This window comes from Astatotilapia calliptera, chromosome 9, assembly GCF_900246225.1.
Source record: "Astatotilapia calliptera chromosome 9, fAstCal1.2, whole genome shotgun sequence".
In the NCBI taxonomy this organism is placed as follows: Eukaryota; Metazoa; Chordata; class Actinopteri; order Cichliformes; family Cichlidae; genus Astatotilapia; species Astatotilapia calliptera.
In genome coordinates, this window is record NC_039310.1 from 31,047,831 (window position 1) to 31,071,010 (window position 23,180).

Sequence of the window (23,180 nt, forward strand, 5' to 3'; positions counted from 1 at the left end):
ACTTCCTGAGACAACTGGGGAAGTACAGTCTTCCACAGGAGCTGCTGATCCAGTTCTACACTGCGGTCATTGAGTCTGTCCTGTGCTCCTCCATCACAGTCTGGTATGGAGCAGCCACTAAACAGGACAGGAGCAGACTGCAGCGGACTGTACGGGCAGCAGAGAAGATCATCATGCCCCCCTGCCCTCCATCCAGGACCTGCACATCTGAAGAACCAGGAACCAGGCAGGGAAAATCATCACAGACCCCTCACACCCTGGACACAGACTTTTTGATCTGCTGCCCTCTGGCAGACGGTACAGAAGCCTGCAGACCAGGACCACCCGACACAGGAACAGTTTCTTTCCCCTCGCCATCTCCCTCCTAAACAGTTGACCTGTCACACTGCTCCCACTGCCAGACTGCAGCTGCACCTTATGTACATTCTGTAGTATTCACTCAACCCCATTTCATTTCTGTCATCCTGTAGTTTATGTATATAAGTTTGGATTGGTTATTTATAGTTGGTTTACACAGCTTTGTGTATGTATGTGTACGCATGTGTACTGTATATATAGACACGTGTGTGTGTGTGTGTGTGTGTGTTTGTGTGTGTGTGTGTGTGTGTGTGATTTACATTGCTGTGCTTGTGAGTCACCATCTACCGGAACCAAATTCCTTGTATGTGTCTGCACATATACATGGCCAATAAACACGATTGTGATTCTGATTGCTCAGCACACTGGTGATGCTATGGTCCCTGACACGGGTTGTTGCTAGGTGGACGCAGGTCTAACGTCGTCCTGACGACTGTAGTTTAGAACGAGCTTCCCTTTAGACGGTGCGATGACGCAGATCACGTGATGACGTTTGTTGTGGATTTTTCCAGCAGGTGTAATATTCCCGTTCAGTTTGTTCCTGTCAGGTTACCATACCAGACTCTGACACTCTGTCCAACATGCTTACACTCACGTCCTGATAAGATTCGCTCTCTTGTAGATTACATCAACATTATCCACAAAATTCTCCAATATAAAAACACGACTGACCTCTGACCTGGAATCAACAAATTTACCTCACTCCTCCACCCACGTCCCTGAGGTAAGGTGGGGTCAGAGTTCCTCTGAAAGGAAACAACTGAAGACAACTCTGTGCTGTGTCAGTGTCAGCGAGCTGAGGTCACGGCGGCCTACACCTCGTGTAGATCCTTTGTTCATGTGCATGTTCAACTTTATTGTAACAGCTGGAGAACAGCTGCACTGATGGAGCTGAACTGAACTGTAGAGGTGTGTGTACACAGAGGTTTTTGGACATAATGAAGGATTGTGTGTGTGCGTATGTGTGTGTGCGTATGTGTGTGTGTGTTACCTTCTCTACAGCAAAGGTCCGGATCACGTACTCAGACAGCAGCTGAGTCTCGATCAGCGTCACCTTCATGTCGCCGTAGATCTCCGTGTCATCAGGCCAGTACTTACAACACTTCACCTACACACACACACACACACACACACACACACACACACACACACACACACACACACACACACACACACACACACACACAGGATTAAATTGCCTCATTAATTAAACAGAAACACAAACAGAACAAAAGCAGCTGATATTAAAATCTCATTAGAGGCTCCGCCCCCTCCCCCTCTCCTCATTAACAGCTAATTACTGCAGAGCTAATCACACTGTCACCATGACAACCAACGAGGTAAACAGGGAGGGAGGGGTGAGAGAACAAATCAGGCTAACGTGACAGTGTGTGTGTGTGTGTGTGTGCGTGTGTGTGTGTGAGAGACAGAGGGAGACAATCAGGCTCTATCCCAGAATCCCCCCTCTGTAAAGGAGGGGAGCAGTTCCCTGGTGCCTTCTGGGTAATGAGGGCTTAGCGACGCCCGCCTGCAGGTGTGTGTGTCTGATCTCAGGTTCGATCCTTTATTTTCAGGAGGAAATGGCGGCGTGTTTATCAATTTGCAGCGCGATTCACAGGAGCACACCGTGAGTTTCCCAGAATGCCGAGCAAATGCGATGAGGTCACACAGCCACTACCCAATAGTTAGAACCTGAGCACGCCACCCTCAGAGACGGACGGCTGTGAGGAGCAGTGCGTCAGAGTCCTCGAGGATGCAGTGCCGCTACACCGCAGCGGGAAAGTCAATGCTCAGAGAAGCAAATCTGAAACACGCAAAGTGTCTGTGAAGGTTCTCGGTCATCCAGGTCATCGTAGTTTGAGGAGCTTGCAAAGAAAAGCGTCTGGGCTTCTTTAGGTTTCCATGAAGACGTTTCACCTCTCATCCAAGAAGCTTCTTCAGTTATAAGAGCAAATGGTGGAGAGTCCCAGAATTAAGCCTGTGGGAGTGACCCCAAGATGATTGATCCTTTACCTAATCACACGGGTGTGGGTCCCAATCAGCCAAGGTTTCGGGTGAGCTCATTGTGAAACCTGGCCCCACCTTATCATGTGATTTCCTGAGGTCAGATGGCCCAGGATGTGAGTGGGCGTTAAGGCGTCTGGGAGGGATCTCAAAACTGGATTATAGATGGCAGAGAGTTGGTGTCGTAAGCCACCGCCTCTGTTCAAAGATGGTCGCTCACAGTGGACATAGATGCTTCTTTCACTCCTCTTTCAAACCATCTGTCCTCTCTGTCCAAAATGTGAACATTGGCATCCTCGAAAGAGTGACCTTTGACCTTTAGATGCAGATGGACAGCTGAGTCTTGTCCCGTGGAGGTGGCTCTTCTATGTTGTGCGTTTATGAATTGGCTGTTTGGTCCAGGAAAGGCAAACAGTCGTCCTTTGTGTCTTCCCTGGTGAACTTGATGTTTTTATCCACAGCGTTAATGTGCGCAGTGAAGGATTCCACTTCTTGTGTCTTGATTTTGACCCAGGTGTCGTCTACATATCTGTACCAGTGGCTGGGTACTCTTCCTTTGAAAGAGCCAAGAGCCTTCCTTTCCACTTCCTCCATGTAAAGGTTGGCTACAATAGGTGACACGGGGGAGCCCATGGCACAGCCATGTTTTTGTCTGTAAAAGCCTTCGTTGTATTTGAAATATGTATTGGTGAGGCAGAGGTCTAACAGTGTGCAAATGTGATCGATATGAAGCCGGTTCTGTTTATTCGAAGGACCTGTCTGTCTTTAGTTTTTTTCTGACAGCTGTAGGTGTGCAGGTGAGGAGAGACCACATCAAATGACACCGTGGTTTCATCTGGATCAAGTGTAAGTTTCTGGACCTCGTTGTTGAGGTCGGTGGAGTTTGTGGTGAGTTTTTTTATTTCTTACAACTGAAGAAGCCTTTCCGACCCACAGGTACACGTCTGTGATCGACACGCTGTTTACTGCAGGTGACCGTGAGTCAGAGCATGAGAAGAATAACAGGAGACATGAGAGCGGCACTCTGGGAAACGGAGTCCCAAACTTCATCAGCAAGGAAATAACAACCAGATGGCTGCACCGATCCACGTGTGTGTGCGGGCACATGTGTGTGTGTGTGCACGTGTGTGTGCGTGCTCACCCGGCCGACCTCCACCAGGTTGGTTACCATGACGATGGCGGCGGTATTCTCCTGCCAAACCATCCTCCAGAAATCATACACCGTCTCCTGCATGGGACCTGAGACACATACAGTAAACTTCATATTAGACTGCAGAGCTCTACATGAATCATAATCACTCTTTTAATTAATTAAAATGAAGCGCACGCACACACACACACAGAAAATATTTTTAATTACTGTTGACAGTCTGTGTTTTGACGAGCTAATTAGTTCATGCTAATCCATTCCTGTCCTCAAGTGTTTTACAGCGAGAATCTGCTGTGAGCACACACACACACACACACACACACACACACACACACACACACACACACACACACACACACACACTGCATATTCATGCTCACAGACTGATATGCTGGCCCAAACACTACTGTTTGTTCAGGACGATGGATTTCTACCTGGAGATCTGATCTGTGTGTGTGTGTGTGTGTGTGTGTGTGTGTGTGTACAGTCAGTGTCAGGTGATTTGGCGCCACCTGTGGTCAGAGGTGGAACTTGTTTTGTTGTTCTGGCTTTCTGAGCAACAACAACACATCGTGTGTTTTAATATTCACGACTTAAAACTGAAACTTTCTGAATTCTGCTTCAAATAAAAAAGTGAAGTATGTAACTACAATTCTCAGAATGCTTTGGCACACGGACCTGTTGGCTCTCAGGTTGGATGTGACTGTGAAACTGCAGGAAACCTAAAATCTCACAGATTCTCTGTGATGTTTTTGCTGATGCTGTCCTCAGAAAGAGTCTGAACAACACGTCTGAACCTTAACATCCAAAACAATCCAGATGTTATCGAATACAGTCAGTCCATCCATTTTTGATGGATGACTGTAGCTCCCCCCGCCCCCACACTGAGACGTCCTCCATCTCTGACTTACCGTTAGAATACCAACCAAGCTCTCACTATGGTTGTACTGGGGCCAAATGACCCGTAACAATGGGCCAGACACCCAACACACCTGAAGAACCCTCTACAGGGTTCTCTGAGGGTAGAGTTTGTTCTCCAAGTCCAAAAAACACAAGTAAACTTGGGCAAACTCCCATGGACCGTCAAATATCCTCGAGAGTCCAGTGTTCTGCGAGCAGGACGAAAACCCCCTTGATCCTCCAGAACCTGAGGTTCAAGTAATGGAGGGACTCTCGTTTCCAGCACCCTGGCATAGACTTCTTAAACATGGAGCCACCACCTCAGTCTCCCAATCCAGATGCGCCGCCCCAAATCTCCATGTTGCAGTAGTGGTGTGTCAGGCAGGACAGCCCTACCAAATCCAGAGCCTTCAGGAACTCGAACCTCATCCACCCTAGGGTCAGTAGGGTGGATGAGGTAACATTACCCCTAGTGATAAATGGTAAATGGCCTGCATTTGTATAGCGCTTTTTCTAGTCCCTAAGGACCCCAAAGTGCTTCACACTACATTCAGTCATTCACCCATTCACACACACATTCACACACTGGCGATGGCAAGCTACATTGTAGCTAGTGATGGGTGAGTGGTCCCCCTCCTCAACGGACCCTGCTTCCATTACAGAAGGTGTGACTGTGGAATTGAGCAGATTCTCAAAGTGTTCCCTCCACTGCATGACTATATCATCCTACCATCACTGTAGACAGTGTGTGTAGAATACCTCATTCTCCTGAATAAATGGCACCACAACAGCTGACAGCTCCAACCGAGTGTCACATAGCTGCAGAACCAATGATACGATTACAAAAATCCATCAACCTGCGGCCTACGGGGTCCTGGTGCACTTATGAACACATATTCAAACACGGTATTCATTGTGGACCAAGTGTAGCACAGAAGCCCAATAGCAGGACACAACTCGGGCATGCTGTTCTTTCCATGCACACCCCTCCAGGTCACACAGTCATTGCCCATGTGAGCGTTTAAGTCCGAGACTGGACTTTCCAGCACCTCACCCAGTGACTCTAAGAAGGCTGGATACTCTAAACTGTCCTTTGGCGCATAGGCACAAACGACAGTCAGAACCTATTCCTCCACCTGAAGGTGCAGGGAAGCAACCGTCTCATCCACCAGGAAAACCCCAACATACAGGCAACAAAGCAGGGGATACAAGTGTACCCACCCCTGCCCACCGCATCTCAACCAGGGCAACTCTAGAGTGGAACACAGTCCAGCCCAGAAAACTGGCTCCAGAGCCCGAGCAAAGTGTTGAGGTGAGGCCGAGTACATGCAGTCAGTACCTCCCAAGCTCACGCACATCTCAGCCTCAAACCCACCACAGCCTAAAACATTCTTAATAAACATATTTAAAAAATAAAAGCATTGTTCAACCAAAGGTAAGATTTTATTTGACTCCTACATAAATGCTTCAGCCTCCTCTTGTCGGGGCTGAGTAGCCAGAGAGTTTTTGGAGCAGACCCAAATGCAGACACAAGAGAGACAGAACCAAGTTTAAGAAAAGGAGAGCCATTAATTTAGGCTGAAACACAAAGGTACAAAAGTAAGAGAGAAAGCAAAACCAAGGGCTAAATCTAAACTGGGAAACTAGGAACTGGGAACACGGGGGAGATGAACAGACAACCTGACAAAGAACAAAGGAAGACAGAGGACTCAAATACATGGAGGGCAATGATAGAAGTAGAAACATCTGGGAAACACGGCTGACACAAATGAACATGGCACCACAAGGGAAGCAAAAGCAGACACACCAAACATGACTATCACACAGGAGGAAAGGCAGATGAGAGAGGGACATGATGGGGTGGAGAACATGGAACAACACACAGGAAGGGGAGACGAGACAACATGGAAATGGAAATATAACTAAACAGAGCAAAAAGATACTCAAAAATAGAAAAGTAAAATACTACACACAAAGAAATCACAAAGCACTGTGAACATCAAAAGGTGACACCTCTAATCTGCTTCACTCAGCTAATTCTCACAACTCTGCTGAAGTCTTAAGAGTTCTGCACAATGTACAGGTCAAGGGCTTTTATTGTGAAAGAGTCGGTGCAAGTAGAAGCATATATTGTTTGTCTGGGAGGGATTGTGCAATGTCACGTTTCCTGCTGGCGTCGACGTAACCCCTCGGCTCAGGTTTTTTCTTTAAAAACATCACGAGCAGCTAAAGAAGAAGAAGAAGCTGTGGGTTTCTTACCCTGGGTCGCGATGTAGTGGTTGGGTCTGTGGTAGCCCTGCGAGAGGGAACAGAGAGGTTATACCCACACACACAAACTCATGATCATATGAACAAAAACATGCAGTGTGTGTGTGTGTGTGTGTGTGTGTGTGTGTGTGTGTAGCTGTTGGGAGCCAACATGTCTGTGATGTTTACACACAGCTGACACTGACAGAGACGGTCGTCATGGAAACATAGTCGACCAGGACGTTTCACATCGACGTTTATAGGAAAGTAAACTCTGTGTGTGTGTGTGTGTTACTCACGTCTACATAGTTAGCGTTGATGTAGTCCGAGCCGCCGCCTCCATCCTGAGGCTGCAGACGCACACGAGAGTGATCATCTAACACACACACACACACACACACACACACACACACACACACTGTTAGTTCGATCCTCAGTTCCTGAGAATAAAACATCTAATAATAAATTAATAAAGTTTTAATTACAGTTGTTCAATAAAATGATGAAAACTGTGTGTGATGTTTCAAAATGATGACATTAAATTTAAATAATAACTGAATAAAAAAAATGAAGATAAATTTAATGAAAGAAAGTAAAAACAAATCAAAGTTGGAGCTGAATTGTTCCCGTGTCACCGACCACAGAGCGCCCACGTCATCTCTGACGCCTGTAGCACACTGGCTGTTACTACTGTCATTCACACAGATAGGTGTGTGTTTGTGTGCGTGTGTGTGTGGGGGGGGGGGGGGGGGGGGTGTGAATGTAAAATGTGTCCCTGCAGGCCACCGTAGCTCACAGCCTCGGCCTTCATCACACCTCATTAGCATAATTACACGCCACAGGGCCCTGTGTGTGTGTGTGCGCGCGCATGTGTGCTTCCTGATGTTCTTCAGCAGCTGTCAACACCGACTTTGTGGGACGTCAGCTGAGCAGTTACATGATGTGTTTGTGAGACCTGGGGCAGTGTGCTGATCAAAACTGACACCAGATCCGCCTGACGGACACACACACACACACACACACACACACACACACACACACACACACACACACACACACACACACACACACACACACACACACACACACACAGCTTGTCTGAAACTGCAGGTTTTCTCTCTGACATCGTTTTATGCCACCTGACTGATTAGCATCTGGTTTCTCTATAACTTCCTGTGATTGGTCTGAAAGCCGAAAGCTTCAAAGAAAAGTTTTGACACCAGGACCAAACAAGATCAGTTCACTCTGATTCCAGACTGGTCCTGGGAACGAGTCACAGCTGGACTCTGGGCTGGACTCAAACTGAGACATCAGTCTGGACCTCAGGAGGTCAAAGCAGCAGCAATCACACAGCGCAGAGTCGGTGACACGAATCGTAGCCATGATGGAAAAGTAAAAGAGGCTCTGCTGAACTTTCAGGTGGAAGACTGGAACGAAAAACTGCACTGACTGCTGACCAAGGACTGTTTGGGAATTTGAAGAGGACTATCAGCTCCTGGAAAGTTCGAGTACAGAGCCAATCCAGGATCTAAGGGGACCAACAAGTCCTATATCAAGTCCAAGACAGAGACCAAACGGAAGACTTGGAAACACTGTCCCGGGACAAGTTCTGGGACTCTGTCTCCATATCTATGGATATATATAGTTTTTGTAACCGTGCTGCTGCCATTTTGATCACACGAGCGCAGGATGGCGTCAGTTTTTACCGCCAGTGTGACGAGCTCTCTCAGGTCACTCTGAGCTTGATAAAAGGAAGCTGTCTGGGAACCAAACCCTCCTCCTGTCCCCGTGCTGCTGTGCAGGTTTGGCCTGACATGAGAATCCTGCAGCGAGACGCCCAAAACTCGTGTCAGACCAACACCTGAGGTCAGCGTTCCCGGTCTCATGTTATTAACTGTCCGTGGACACAAACAGCTGAAATCAGCCTCTATGACGGACGCAGGTGACGTGCACGGGTACGTACAAGCAATGATGTTGCCGTAGCGATTCTTCATGCGGTTCTCGTCCTTCTTGGCCGAATCCCAGGGAGCGGACTGTCCCTCAAAGAAACTCTGAAAAGACACAGAGAGGGGGGTTAGTTTGAAGGCAGCGAGTGATGAATAATTCAGAGGACGTGTTTGATTTCTGTGCCTGAACCACACAGACGCCAGTTTTACGCTCTGAGCAGATGATTAGGTCCAATTAGGAGCAGGCAGCTCAGAGAGACGCCCCAGGCTCCAAACACGCTCTGGTCGCTGCGTTTCCACACAAAGACACGACTTCACCTGTGTGCGTGCACCGATGCTTCACACCACCAAGAAGCTCCAGCTTCTCTGTTGTGTCACTGCACATGCACGCTTGGCTCTCACTGTTTTTGTGTGTCTTTGCTGTGATTTTGTATATTCCTGCATGTCGTTGTGAGTTCTCGTGTTTGTTGGGCTGCTCTTTGTGATTTGACGTCTCTTTCTGCGTCTGCATCACGGGTTTGTGTAAGTAAGTAAGTAAGTAAGTAAAATTTTATTTATATAGCACATTTCTAGATAAAAAATCACAAAGTGCTTTACAAGGTATAGGCACAGATTAAAAAGACAAAGTACAGTCAAAAGTTAACAAAATGCAATTTTAAAAAGATGTGTTTTTAGCTGTTTTTTAAAAGTAATCAGCGAATCAGCAGATCTTAAGTTCTGAGGAAGAGAATTCCACAGTCTGGCGGCCACAGTAGCAAAAGCTCAATCACCCCTAGTTTTCAGTCTCGTATACTGAATAACAAGTAGGCCCTGACCACAAGACCTCAGAGACCTACTAGGGGCATAGGGCTGTAAGAGTTCAATGATGTATGATGGTGCTTGTTCTTGAAGAGCCTTAAATGTCAGAACCAGAATCTTAAAGTGGACTCTGAATTCGACAGGGAGCAAGTGTTACTGTATAAGCAGCGGTGTTATATGTGAGTATTTCGATGTTTTCGTCAGAAGCCTTGCTGCAGCATTTTGGACAGTCTGCAGACGCTCCAGGTGTTTGTATAAATGTGTGTCTTTTGTTTCTTTGTGTTTCCTCTGAGGAACATTTTGCTCTGCAGCTGTGTGTGAGTCTTTTTGTGTGTGTCTCTATCCTAAACTGACAGCAGAATCTTCAGCAGTCATACACTTGTTTGTCTGTGAAGGTTCTCAGTCATCCAGGTCATCGTAGTCTAAGGAGCTTGCAAAGAAAAGCGTCTGGACTTCTTTAAGTTGCTTGAAGATGTTTCACCTCTCGTCCGAGAAGCTTCTTCAGTTCTAGGATCAAATGGTGGAGAGTCCCAGATTTAAGCTTTGTGGGAATAACCCACCAAGAGGGACAAAAGGACCCCCTAATGATCCTCTGCCTAATCACATCAGCCAAGGTGTGAAAACGGGTGTGGGTCACAACCAGCCAGGGTTTTGGGTGAGCTCATTGTGAAACCTGGCCCCACCCTATCACGTGATTTCCTGAGGTCAGATGGCCCAGGATGTGAGTGGGCGTTAAGGCCTCTGGGAAGGATCTCAAAACTGGATTATAGATATTATCACTTTATTGATAACAGAACACTTTTCATTACTTATAACTCCTGTTTAAATGTTCATTAGGCAAAGATAATGCAAACTCATGGAAATTTAGGGTATTCTATACAGTTTGTTCAAAGTTGTCTGACTCTCCAGATATAAATGAATTGTGTCTTTAGAGTTGTAAATGCTTGACTGAGTGTCTTTTATTTAGGTACATTTCTATTTTATAAATAAAGGTAATTGTGACTATTAAAAGTGTTCTTCATTATATTTTCATGTAACTTTGTTATGAAAAAAAAAAGTCAAAAGGAACCATTGGCCCCCAGGCATCTTCACTTTATAAAATTTGGCCCTCTTTGCAAAAAGTTTGGACACCCCTGCCTTAGACCATACACTTGTTTGTTTCACCTTCTCCTGACTGTTGAGTTGATCTACTGTGGGGTTTTTTCCATCGCATTCCTTCACCTTGTTTCTGCCCACTTCATGACCTCGTTGGTCTTTCAAGTGGTTTTACATTGTCTCATATCTACAGTCAGTTTGTTGGGTTTTTCTGTTGTTTTCTACTCTTTGATAATTGGCGGAGACTTGACTTGCTGGTTGGACCCTATTTTGTCGTTAAAACCGACCTCTCTGAGTAAATCAGCGTCGCACGTTCACTCTTCCTTCTCTACATATGGGGTTAGAGATATTTGGCGCCATCTGACTGATAGGGAGCGTTTCTTTTTCTTTAATCTGCCTCACACCTCTTCTAGGATAGACTATTTTTTCTGAGATAATTGTTTGACTAGTATTGCGTGTGCCTGTGAATACCATGAAAATAGTTAGATCATGTCCCCTTAAGTTTGGCCCTGTCTATGCCCGACTTCCCTGCATCAGGCAGGAGTTTAAACCCCACACTGCTATCACATAATACCTTTATATAATTTATAAATAACCATATTAAACTTTTTCTAGACCCAAACATCCCCACAACCTCTGGGGACAGAATATCTCAGGAAAAACGTAATAGAAAAGCAAGAATTGGCCGATAAAATAAAAGACTTGGATCATCAGTATGCACACACGAAGGATCCCAAAGATCTAAATCCAAAGTAGCTAGGCTGAATCCTGGCTCAGACCCCCGCTGTAACAGGTGTGGGTCTGATGTCTGGGAAGAGGTTTTCTATACTCTGAATGAGGAAACTGGCTCCTAACCCCCTACTTGCTCTCTTTGGTACAGTGGGTGAGGATGATAAGTGTATTACTGGGGCAAAACGCTGGGTGCTGTCTTTTGGTTCCCTCCCGGTGAGGTGAGACATTTTGGTGAGGTGGAAGGGTGCTGCCCCGCCCACCCATGTCTTGCTGATCTTATGTCTCAGTCTTAAAAAGATCAACGTCTCGTTCCAGAATGAAAATGGCAAATTTGATCAAATTTAGGGTTCTTTTCTGACAAATTACTCAATCCTTCCATTTAAGCATTTTGGATTAACTCAAGGCTTTTCAGGGAGTTTTTAGGACTTCCTGATAATAATGAATTACAGTCATCCAGCCTGATGTTTCTGGCAAAATACATTTATATTAAAAAATCAATTCAGAATTTAATTAATAGATATCAGATTATTCAAACTAAAATCCATTTGAATCTGGAAATTGATCTTTTAAACCCAGCCCTAGTCAAAGACCCTGGTCCGTGATAAAATCAGACAAACTCTGAGTAAGGTGCAGGTTAACAACAAATCAAATTTAGTTTTGAGTCAGTTAGAGTGGACGAGGCTAAGCATCACACTTTCAAATGAAATAAAACACTATGGGTCTATAGTGATTGGCGCCACACCGCCGCCTCGGCCTGTGCTTTAAAGATTCTTATAGTTAGAATGACTCGTGGGTGTTGATTCATTTAAACTGACATAACCAACTGCAACCAGGTTTCTGTAAGGCAGAGTAAGGCTACGTCCACACGTACACAGCTATTTTTGAAAACTGAGATTTTCCGTTTTCGTTTTTTTTTTAAATCCCGTCCACACGTGCAGTTTTGAGAAAATATCTCCGTCCACATGTAAACACTAAAAACAAAATGTTGGCCAATCAGAAGTCTAGAAGCCGGGAGGGAAAGACTAAACAGGGTTTTGTACCCTCACTAAACCTTCAGGACTTCTGAAAAGTTTGTGCTGTCCTGGAAAGGCAGATAATTTTGTTACTATTCAAGTGCCTTCAACATTTCAAATGTTAATAACAAAGACAGTATTTTGGTTGGTGTAGACTCACAACTCAGGAATGAACAAAATGCATACAGCACACATAAATTAATTTTTAAAAAAAGTAAATTTGTAAAAAAGTAAAAATGTTTGGATTTGGGTTGTGAGAGGGTCTGTGTTGGATATAGAAGCCCCGTCCGAGGTTCACTCAGACGCCTGTCTGTGTAAACGGAGGGACGGTAACTGTAAGTGTGTTAAAACTGCAGATAGTCAGATTAACAGCAACAGTATTTTGTTTCTATCTGCCATTGTAGACATAATCTCATGTAAGCAGTAACGTGGCGCACAGCGTCACGTCAAAAAGGCGCACACCTTTGACGTTGTGTGACTAAATCTCTGTTTTCCTCGTCCACACGTAAACGCAAAAACTGAGTTTTCAAAAATCTCAGTTTTCAGTGATTGAAAACACCGTTTACATGTGGAGGAAAGGTGCAAACGCATAGAAAAATCTGTGTTTTCAAACATACCAATGTGGACGCAGCCTAAATCAGGATCTTGATCTCATATTAAATCATTGGCTAACAGGGGCTTAGAAGAGAAAACTTAATGTTTAATAGTTTTAGTCCATTATTTAGTGCAGATGTGGATACTGTATTGTTCTTTCTTTGTAATTGTTTATGTTTACGTTGTTTGTTGCTGGTTTTTAGTTTGTTTTTTGTCTGTTTGGAAGCTGACACAGTCTCTATGGAGATGGGTTTTTGGGGGGGTAGCAGGAGGAGAGAAGCTGCAGAGAGGCGTGTAAGACTGCAACTCTGCTTCCTGGTCCCAACTCTGGATAGTCATATTTTGGGGGGTTTAATAAATTTGTCCATATTTCTAGAAATGAGAGCTGCTCCATCCAAAGTGGGATGGATGCCGTCTCTCCTAACAAGACCAGGTTTCCTCCAGAAGGTTTGCCAATTATCTATGAAGCCCACATCGTTTCTGGGACACCACTCAGACAGCCAGCAATTTAAGGAGAACATGCGGCTAAACATGTCACTCCTGGTCTGATTGGAGAGGGGACCAGAGAAAACTACAGAGTCCCACATTGTTTTGGCAAAGTTGCACACCGATTCAATATTGATTTTAGTGACCTCCGATTGGCGCAACCGGGTGTTATTACTGCCGACATGAATTATGATCTTACTGAATTTACGTTTACCCTTAGCCAGCAGTTTTAAATTTCCTTCAATGTCACCTGCTATGGCCCCTGGAAGACAATTGACTATGGTTGCCGGTGTCTCTAGCTTCACATGTCTAAGAACAGAATCACCAATTACCAGAGTTTGACCCCCGGCGGGTGTGTCGCCGAGTGGGGAAAAACGGTTAGACACATGAACAGGTTGGTGGTGTAACTGGAGCTTCTGTTTAGGACTATGCTTCCTCCTCACCGTCACCCAGCCGCCCTCTTTCCCCAGCTGCTTGGGGTCTGCCGGGGAACAGCTAGCGGGGCCTACGCTATCTTCGGCTGCACCAGCTACAGGGGCCTGGCTAGCTACGGTGGAATGAAGGGCGCGAAGCAGAGTCTCCAATTCAGTAATCCTGGCCTCCAGCGCTGCAAATATGCTACATGTATTTATCTACCACAGAGAGGAACACCAACACTTGGTGAAATCATTCGATCCATCCACGCTTATCCACTGTAGGTTCGTCAGTGCTTCATTAAAATGCCTGTAGACACATGTGTATGAGACAACAGTCTAACAGCTTCAGACATCCATCAAACAGAGGTGAACAATGTCTCTCTCACACACAGAGACAGACACACACACACACACACACACACACACACACACACACACACGACTGGCAGCGTGGAACAAAAGAAGGAAAAAAAATAGAAAAGAATGAAAGGAAGGAACTAATGAATGCTGATAGCTGTGTGTGTAACAGGGCTTTTTTCAGACACTGATGCTAATGCTAGCTGTCTTCTTTAATCACCACTATCCTCCTGCTGTCACTGAGGTCAGAGGTCATCACTTCTAAGGAGACACAAATTGTGTCATGGTCCTGGGCCATGTGGGCCCAGTATTCTTAGTTTCTTGTATGTTTGTATTTCGTTCCTTATTTAGGCCATGTTTCCTGAGTTGTCCTGGTGTGTTGTTCCCTAAGTGTTTTCCCTTCGTGACTCTTACCCCCTGTGTGCCCCTCTGTGTATTTATGAGCCCTCGTCTCTCTTTGTGTTTATTCCATGTTTCCCCTGCCCGTTATGTCCATGTTCTTCCTGTGCTCTCTCTCTCCCCTCCTGTCTGAACCCCCGTGTACTTCCTGTTTTACTTTGTGACTCCCGCGCCTATATACGTCATGTTATGTTCACCCCGCCCTGTCTCGTTATGATTACCAGTGTCACCTGTGTTCCCCATGTGCTCCCACTTCCCTCGTTAACCCTCTGTGTATTTATGTCTGCGTCTCCCTCAGTTCCGTGTCGCGTTCTCCCTCATGCTGTGTGGATCTCCCTGTGTCTCTCTGCGAGTGCTTAGTTTGTTGTTCCCAGTTTAGTTTTGTATTTCCTGCGATCTGCCTCTCCAGCATTAAAGCTGCATTTTGAGTTCATCCTCTGAGTCTGTGAGTTTTGCATTTTTGGGTCCTCATCCTGCCTGCCACACAGCGATCCATGACAAATTGGTATCATTACAAACTCACCTACAGAGTACTACAGTAAATACTACTTTAAATACTACAGTGTACTACAATAAAAATACATTAAATACTAAAGGATGTAGTATTTAATGTCAGGGAGTTTTCAGGAAGTCCTAAAAACTCACTGAAAAGCCTTCAGCTAATCCAAAATGCTGCAGCAAGAGTCCTGACAGGGACTAGAAAGAGAGAGCATATTTCTCCTGTTTTGGCTTCCATTCATTGGCTTCCTGTTAAATCCAGAATTCAAAATCCTGCTCCTCACATACAAGGTCTTAAATAATCAGGCCCCATCTTATCTTAATGACCTTGTAGTACCATATCACCCTATTAGAGCACTTCGCTCTCGCTCTGCAGGCCTACTTGTTGTTCCTAGAGTATTTAAAAGTAGAATGGGAGGCAGAGCCTTCAGTTTTCAGGCCCCTCTTCTGTGGAACCAGCTTCCAGTTTGGATTCAGGAGACAGACACTATCTCTACTTTCAAGATTAGGCTTCAAACTTTCCTTTTTGCTAAAGCTGTCACGGTTCTGGGTTATTTTGACCCAGCAGTTTCAGTTTCTTATGTTTTGGTATTCTTCTGTGTTATGAATTAAGTTCCTGTTTTGATTATTATAATTCTATGTACCAGTTTATTCTGGTTTAGGTTTGTGTCTTGTGCCCTCGTATTTAGTGCTGTTAGTGTCAAGTCTGCGTCTTTGTGAATTGTTTCCTGTTTTACTTTGAAGGTCCCTGTGTTATGTCAGTGTTTTCAGTTTTGCTTCCCCTGTCTCGTCATTTCCTCCCAGCTGTGTTCTAATGCTGTGTCTCATTGCACTCGTTATCCGTCAGTGTATTTAACCCCCATGTTTCTCTTTGTCAGTGTTGCGTCATCTGTGTTTCTCCCCTGAGGTCATGTCAGGGTTCAAGACTCTGTGCAAGACTCATGTTCCTTGTTCTAGTATACGTTTCATAGTTCTTTCATGTCCCAGCACTGAGTCTTGTTTATAGTCGTCTCAGTCGTCATTGTCATAGTGTTCGCTGTTCTTAGTTTCTCCAGTTTAGGTTTTAGTTTAGGTAGCCACCGTCCCTGCTGTTTTGTTATGCCTTTCTATCAGCCACAATAAAGGCTCGCCTTTTGTTTAAAGTTCAGTTCTGCCTTCTGGCCTGTGTCTGCTCCTGGGTCCTCCTCACTGTCTCCACTCGGTCTGCCCCGCAGACGTGACAAAAGCATATAGTTAGGGCTGGATCAGGTGACCCTGAATCCTCCCTTAGTTATGCTGCAATAGGTGTAGGCTGCCGGAGGATTCCCATGATGCACTGGGTGTTTCTTCTTCACTCACTATGTGTTAATAGACCTCTCTGCATTGAATCATACTTGTTATTAATCTCTGGGCCTGTCTCAATGTGCGTACTTGTGCGTACTTGCGTTCTCGTGTACTCGTGATACGTCATCAGTCGGAGACCAAGTACTGTTCCAATTCGAAGTACGCATCAAGCCGAGAACGCGAAAAAGTCCCGAATGTGTTCTCGCTCTGCCCGTTTTATCGAGCATGCATCGGTGGTGACTTGTGTGGACTTGGTACAGCTAAATATCCCAGAATGCATTTCGTCCAAAACTCAAACAATGGCGGACGAGCGGTCCTGAAAACTTTTAAATATTACTCTTTCTGGGTCACAAAATAAACGTTTAAGTTATTTTCAAGCGAGAATGTAGCTGTGTAAACTTCAAATATCTGCTCGATTTATCAAGATATCATATATTTCCAAACGCGCTCCGATGTTTTTGGAGGCGTCTTCTAAGTGCTCCATAGCAGATAGCGAGGTCGAGGATTATTAGAGCCGGCGAGAACAGCGGACTCCCGGCACATCGTTTTCAACCCCCCCGCGGTCTTTTCGCTACTCAGGTTAAACAAACCCCAGTAGCTGTCTATTGTATTGAGTGTCCACTAAAATAAAAATAAAAGCGTTCTAACATCTCACCTACTTGTTTTTATTAAGGTATGTACACGTATGTACATGTACACTATTTTTATTAATAGAGATTTCACTACTGAGGTTAAACATGATATATAAGTCACTTAGATCACTTCTAAATGTTAATGTTTGGTTTATTTCAGTGTTTTATTTGTTCCTGAGTAAACCGGTTTGGCTGTGATTAAAGCTTCATAACATATTACTCGCAGTTAAATTAAGAGGGGACGGCAGTAAAAACTCCGGACCTGTGACATCATCAAGTACGCTGGTGTTCCAATTGTACAAATCGCGAGTCCGTGCTCGCGTACTTGAGAATTGAGAAAGGGCCTCTGTCTCTCTTCCACAGCATGTCTTTATCCTGTTTTCCTCCTCTCACCCCAACCAATCACAGCAGATGGCCCCGCCCCTCCCTGAGCCTGGTTCTGCCGGAGGTTTCTTCCTGTTAAAAGGGAGTTTTTCCTTCCCACTGTGGCCAAAGTGCTGCTCATAGGGGGTCATATGATTGTTGGGTTTTTCTCTGTATTTATTATTGTAGGATCTACTGTACAATATAGAGCACCTTGAGGTGACTGCTGTGTTATTTGACGCAATATAAATAAAACTGAATTGAATTCAATTGAATTATAATAAATAGCTCTAATGTATACAAATAGCTCAACTATAAATATCAAGATTATTAGTGGGATTAAATAAATGTGATTGACATTTTACTCTGTAAAACGTTGTCATTCGTTATTTTACTGAGTGTGTGCAAAAGGGTGCAACTGTTACACTGTATACTGTGCATTAGGTGGAGGAGTTGTACAGAGATATCCACAGGAAAGAATCATTTCCTGTGTTGTTCATTGGTGCATTATGGGGAGTGTTGGGTAAGTTAGTTTAAATTAGTAACTTAGTTACATTACTAGTTACTTCTATCAAAAGTAACTCAGTTACTTCAAGTTACTCGTTACTTTCGGAGTAACTAGTTACTAGGGAAAGTAACTTTGGTTTTACTCAGAATTCTCTTGTTAATGTGCTGCTTCCGTAACTGGATACCCAGCAAGATTGCCAGTCTTCTAGCTTGCTTACTTGCCACAAGTGCACTGTGCCACCTACCAATAGAAAGGAAAAGATAATGTGCACACTTCCACGAGAGAAATCCCACGCCTGATTCTATCCTAGCCTGCTTTTTACATCCAACACAAAAACTGCAGTCGTGGTGCTTTCGATTGTACTCAGAACTCGGAAATTCTGCCTTCTGAATAGGAAGATGTAGACTGCAGATGAGCTGCATACAGGGCTGGACTGGGACAAAAAAATCGTCCTGGGCATTTTGACTAGAGACCAGCCCACCATTATAGGAAAAATCATAAAGTCTTTGAATGAAAACAAACACTGTTGTGACAGTGATGTTCACTGTTCTGATGGTATATATGCATCAATCTATCAATTGTTTGTTGCAAGACTCAGATATTTTTTTTTAAAAAAGTGAGACATTTTAAACGAGAATAAGAAAGTATTTCCTTGTGCCCCCCTTTCCCTTTTAATTCCCTACATGGACCCCTGGCAACACTTTGCTAGACCCGCCCCTGCACAGTCACCAGCTGTCAGCTACTTAGAAAAGGATCCTGGTGTTATTTGTCTCTCAGAAACAGTTCATAACTTCAACTCATCCATGTCACCTAAAAGGTAAACCTGTTTCTCCATCACCTGTTCAGCTCTGATGGTTCAGTAAGGACATCTCCTGGTTTCATCTTCATGTTTCCCTCTCACCACATATCCAAACCGACATCATGACCAGCAGCTTTACAGCTGTGGCTCCAGCAAACATCAGCTGATACTAGAAATTAATATTAAATAAATTCTAACAACAGCTGATCAAGCTTAAACGTGCTGCTGTTGTTTAGTGCGACATCCGCTGGTTTCTTCTTTCTGGCGCAAAGTGGGCGATAAACAAACAAGAGAGCCGATCAGCTGATCATTGATCAGTTTCATGATTGAAGTAGAAACAGGAGAGGGAGGGGGAGAGAATGAGAGAAGAAGAGGCAGCTGTGCAGCGTAAAGAGACAGAATAACTCCAGCTTTGTGTCTTTTTCATTGTAGCTGAAGTCCGGGACAAACTGTTCCTTTTCACCTCAATACGAAACGCGTAATATTTTCTCTGAATACGAGATGATTCTGTTTTTTACGGGACGGTTGGCAACTCTAATAATTAACCTTATGAACAAAATAAAGTTCAACATCAGTAACATAGCACCCACCCAGCTGTATAGAAACTCCGTCATGCTAGCTAGCACGCAGTACGAAAAAGTCAGCACAACGAAAATAAACTCCACCTAAACTTGGTTTATATCTGACCCAGATAGACTGCAGGTTATAACTTCTTACCTGAAGTTCAGTTCACCTGACACTCTCGGACCAGCGGCCGCCTCGGGTCTCTCCTCTTGCCTCCCTTTTCCTTCATCCATCTGCTGGCCTCCACCACTTGCTAATGTTATTGAATCAGTGGAAGCTCCGCGTTAGCCACCACACGAAGTAACGAATAACGAGCCTATCTAAATCCCAGTAACGAGTAACGCGTTCCCGGTTTTGGCATAATAACTAGTTACCGTGCTCGTTACCACAATAATAACATAGTTACTGTAACGCGTTACTTAATAACGCGTTAGTCCCAACACTGATTATGGGTAATCCTAATCTCTCACTGAGGTAGCTCCTGTGACTGGCCAGCACATCATGGAGTGGGTGGCAGATAAGGAAGATAAGGACAATGGCAGCATTGTCCTTATCTTGGACAACATCCACTTCAGTCTGTGCATCCCCGACCCTCAACCTGCTCCCTCAGCATGCAACAGCATGGAGGACGGCACTGGCCACAATAGACTCGTAGAAACTCCTGAGCATTGTCCGAAAGAGGACGGTCCCTTGTGGTGCCACTGTGTTGCTGATCACCTTGTCAGACACGCAATGTGGAAGATGCACATATTGTGGTCTTCTTGTCAGGTATTCAACAATCCAGGACACCAGAGAAGCATCCACCTGCATCGCTGTCATCTCCCAGGATGGTCGGCCTGATGGTGCTGAAAGTACTGGAAAAGTTAAAAAAACATGACCCTCACAGCGCTCGCCGGCTAGTCCAGATGGGCGTAGACACGATTGAGCAGGTAGATGATGCCGTCCTCAGCTCAAAGGCGGGGCCGGTAGGCAAAATGAAGGAGATCCTGATGTGGTCTGACTATGGGTCGGAGCTGGTCCAGAATCCAGTGATGGTCTTCATGCCATTCCACACCTCGCTCATTCTGTTCTGGTGAAGTTTCCACTCCAGCTTCGTCATGTAATTGTCCTTAGCCTCTCTGATCTTGTCCTTCAGCAACACCTGGATCCTTCTCAGTCTGAGCTGGAATAATGGAGTAGGTGCAAAAAGTTATGTAGTCAGTGAGGCTCAAAGAGTGTCTCCTCATCGGTCATCTCAAAACAGCCCTGTAGTTCTGCTAAGGCCTCCTCTGACCACCTCCATTACAGTTGGTACGTCCATGGGTCTGGCCAACAAGCCGGCAGGCATCAGAGCGATCAGCTGATCTCTGGAGTAATCAAAGCGTGTGGTGTAGCTGCTGCAATCCCATTCCTCAATGAAACTAACAGTTCCACAACAAGGAGAACAAAGACTTGCTCGACCCACATGTTTGAGAGAAAGCTATTAAAACAAAATAACACTAATACTAAGTAAAATAAAAAATAGAGAAAAAGTAGGAGAAACTGAAACAGGCTGCATGCAGGTTGACGAATGCGCAGTCATGCATATCAGGAATATTTTTGGATCAATGTTGTTTACATGATATATCTATGGTTTACATTTCTAAGTGTTGTTTATTTGCTGATGACTTTTTTGTTGTGGGAATTTTCAAGCTGCTTCTGGAAACAGGAAATGGTTGATCTGCTCTGTTCATGTTGGAAAAACAAAATGAATAATATTTGGAAACTGCTTGCTAAAATAACCACAGAAAAATGACAATGGATTCAAAACTGACATGAAACTAAATTCTTGGGAGTTATTTAGATAATTTATGTACGGTTTGCATTTTGCCAAAGCTGAAAAGTCTAAATCTATTTATTTTGTACAAAGTCAAAGACTTTGGCAACAATCTCCATGCCTTTAACATTATTCACTTATTGTTTTATGCAGAGGTGGGAAACACCCGACAAACATCAACTCAATGGTTTTATTACAAAAAAAGAAAAAGCCATATGAATGGTAACAAACAGACCTGAGTCACAAATCCATTCCTGATTCAACTAAATATGCTGAAACTCAAACATTTAGTAGATTATAACCTAATTCAAATGACATACAAAGCTTATAATGGTCAATTCCCACTTGACGTTCAGAATTTGTTCAAATATGGATAATAAATCCAAATGTAAAGGAAGTTGGAGTTTAGGTTAGGACCAGTGTGAAGGGTCTTTGTCAGGGGGTTAAACTTCCTGTGTTTCAATCATAGCTTAAAGAATTTGATTAATTTTTCTTATGCAATGATCTCTCTGTTTTGGATCAGGGTCTGTGTTATATAAGCTTTAGCTAAAACCTACATCTCTTTAGCTTGACATTGAATTTCTCTTGTTTAATCGTTTAATCTCTGAGGATATAAATGAAGCCAGTAAAGATAAAAAACTGTGTGAAACTACATCTTTTTGTACTAAAGCAGACGATCAGAGAAGCATAGCAGGTTTCCACTCGTGGTTTACAAGGATGGTTACCACAGAGACTGACAGGGGTGAGCTACTGTGCTAATGTGTGTGCGTTACTGCCATATTGTCTCTAATCTAGTCGACAAGAACACAGGACAGTAAGAATCTGAAAACCAAGAAGACGTCTTACCTCGTTAAGCTGTCCGATCACATTAATTAGTAAAGGAGAAGCATGGAGGGAGATAACAGTCATGAGTGGGGCGCTCAGCTGGACAGCTGGGATTCAGTCATGAGCTCACGTGAACTGATTACTGCATCAATACTACAATCAAACCTAGGTTAAACCACAAAATCTGCTCTGAAACCCAGACTGGAATCAAGCTGGAACGAGACTGGACTCAGACTGGACTCAAACTGGACACAGGCTGGACCTAGACTGGACACAAGCTGGACCCAGACTGGAATCAAGCTGGAACTAGACTGGACTCAAACTGGACACAGGCTGGACTCAAGCTGGACTCAAACTGGAATCAAGCTGGAACCAGACTGGACTCAAACTGGACACAGGCTGGACACAGGCTGGACCCAGACTGGACTCAAACTGGACTCAGGCTGGAACCAGACTGGACTCAAGCTGGAACCAGACTGGACTCAAGCTGGACTCAAACTGGACACAGGCTGGACCCAGACTGGACTCAAACTGGACACAGGCTGGAACTAGACTGGACTCAAGCTGGACTCAAACTGGACACATTCTGGAACCAGACTGGACTCAAGCTGGAACCAGACTGGACTCAAGCTGGATTCAAACTGGACACAGGCTGGACCCAGACTGGACACAGGCTTGAACCAGACTGGACTCAAGCTGGACTCAAACTGGACACAGGCTGGACCCAGACTGGACCCAGACTGGACTCAGGCTGGAACCAGACTGGACTCAAACTGGACACAAACTGGACACAGGCTGGACCCAGACTGGACACAGGCTGGAACCAGACTGGACTCAAGCTGGAACCAGACTGGACTCAAGCTGGACTCAAACTGGACACAGGCTGGACCCAGACTGGACACAGGCTGGACTCAGGCTGGAACCAGACTGGACTCAAACTGGACACAAACTGGACTCAGGCTGGACCCAGACTGGACTCAGGCTGGACTCAAACTGGACCCAGACTGGACTCAGGCTGGAACCAGACTGGACTCAAACTGGACACAAACTGGACTCAGGCTGGACCCAGACTGGACTCAAGCTGGACTAAAACTGGACCCAGACTGGACTCAGGCTGGAACCAGACTGGACTCAAACTGGACACAAACTGGACACAGGCTGGAACCAGACTGGACTCAAACTGGACCCAGACTGGACTCAAACTGGACCCAGACTGGACACAGGTTGGACCCAGACTGGACTCAAGCTGGACTCAAACTGGACCCAGACTGGACTCAGGCTGGAACCAGACTGGACTCAAACTGGACACAAACTGGACACAGGCTGGACCCAGACTAGACTCAAACTGGACCCAGACTGGACACAGGTTGGACCCAGAC

The 23,180-nt window shown here is 44.9% G+C and overlaps 1 protein-coding gene across 12 annotated transcripts in view; it reads right to left on the reverse strand.

Annotated features, from left to right (window-relative positions):
* Positions 1-23,180, reverse strand: part of LOC113029555 (receptor-type tyrosine-protein phosphatase mu-like) — a 210,631-nt gene that overhangs the window by 21,705 nt on the left and 165,746 nt on the right. For 7 of the 12 annotated variants that reach the window (XM_026180460.1, XM_026180456.1, XM_026180458.1 and 4 more), the window contains 6 exons: positions 21,823-21,831; positions 8,622-8,709; positions 6,958-7,034; positions 6,671-6,707; positions 3,503-3,600; positions 1,349-1,465 (listed from right to left, as the gene is read on the reverse strand). In XM_026180460.1, coding sequence (XP_026036245.1) covers positions 1,349-1,465; positions 3,503-3,600; positions 6,671-6,707; positions 6,958-7,034; positions 8,622-8,709; positions 21,823-21,831 — 426 coding nt within the window. The remainder of the gene's footprint in view (positions 1-1,348; positions 1,466-3,502; positions 3,601-6,670; positions 6,708-6,957; positions 7,035-8,621; positions 8,710-21,822; positions 21,832-23,180) is intronic. The other 5 variants (XM_026180461.1, XM_026180459.1, XM_026180462.1 and 2 more) reach the window with 1 other exon arrangement.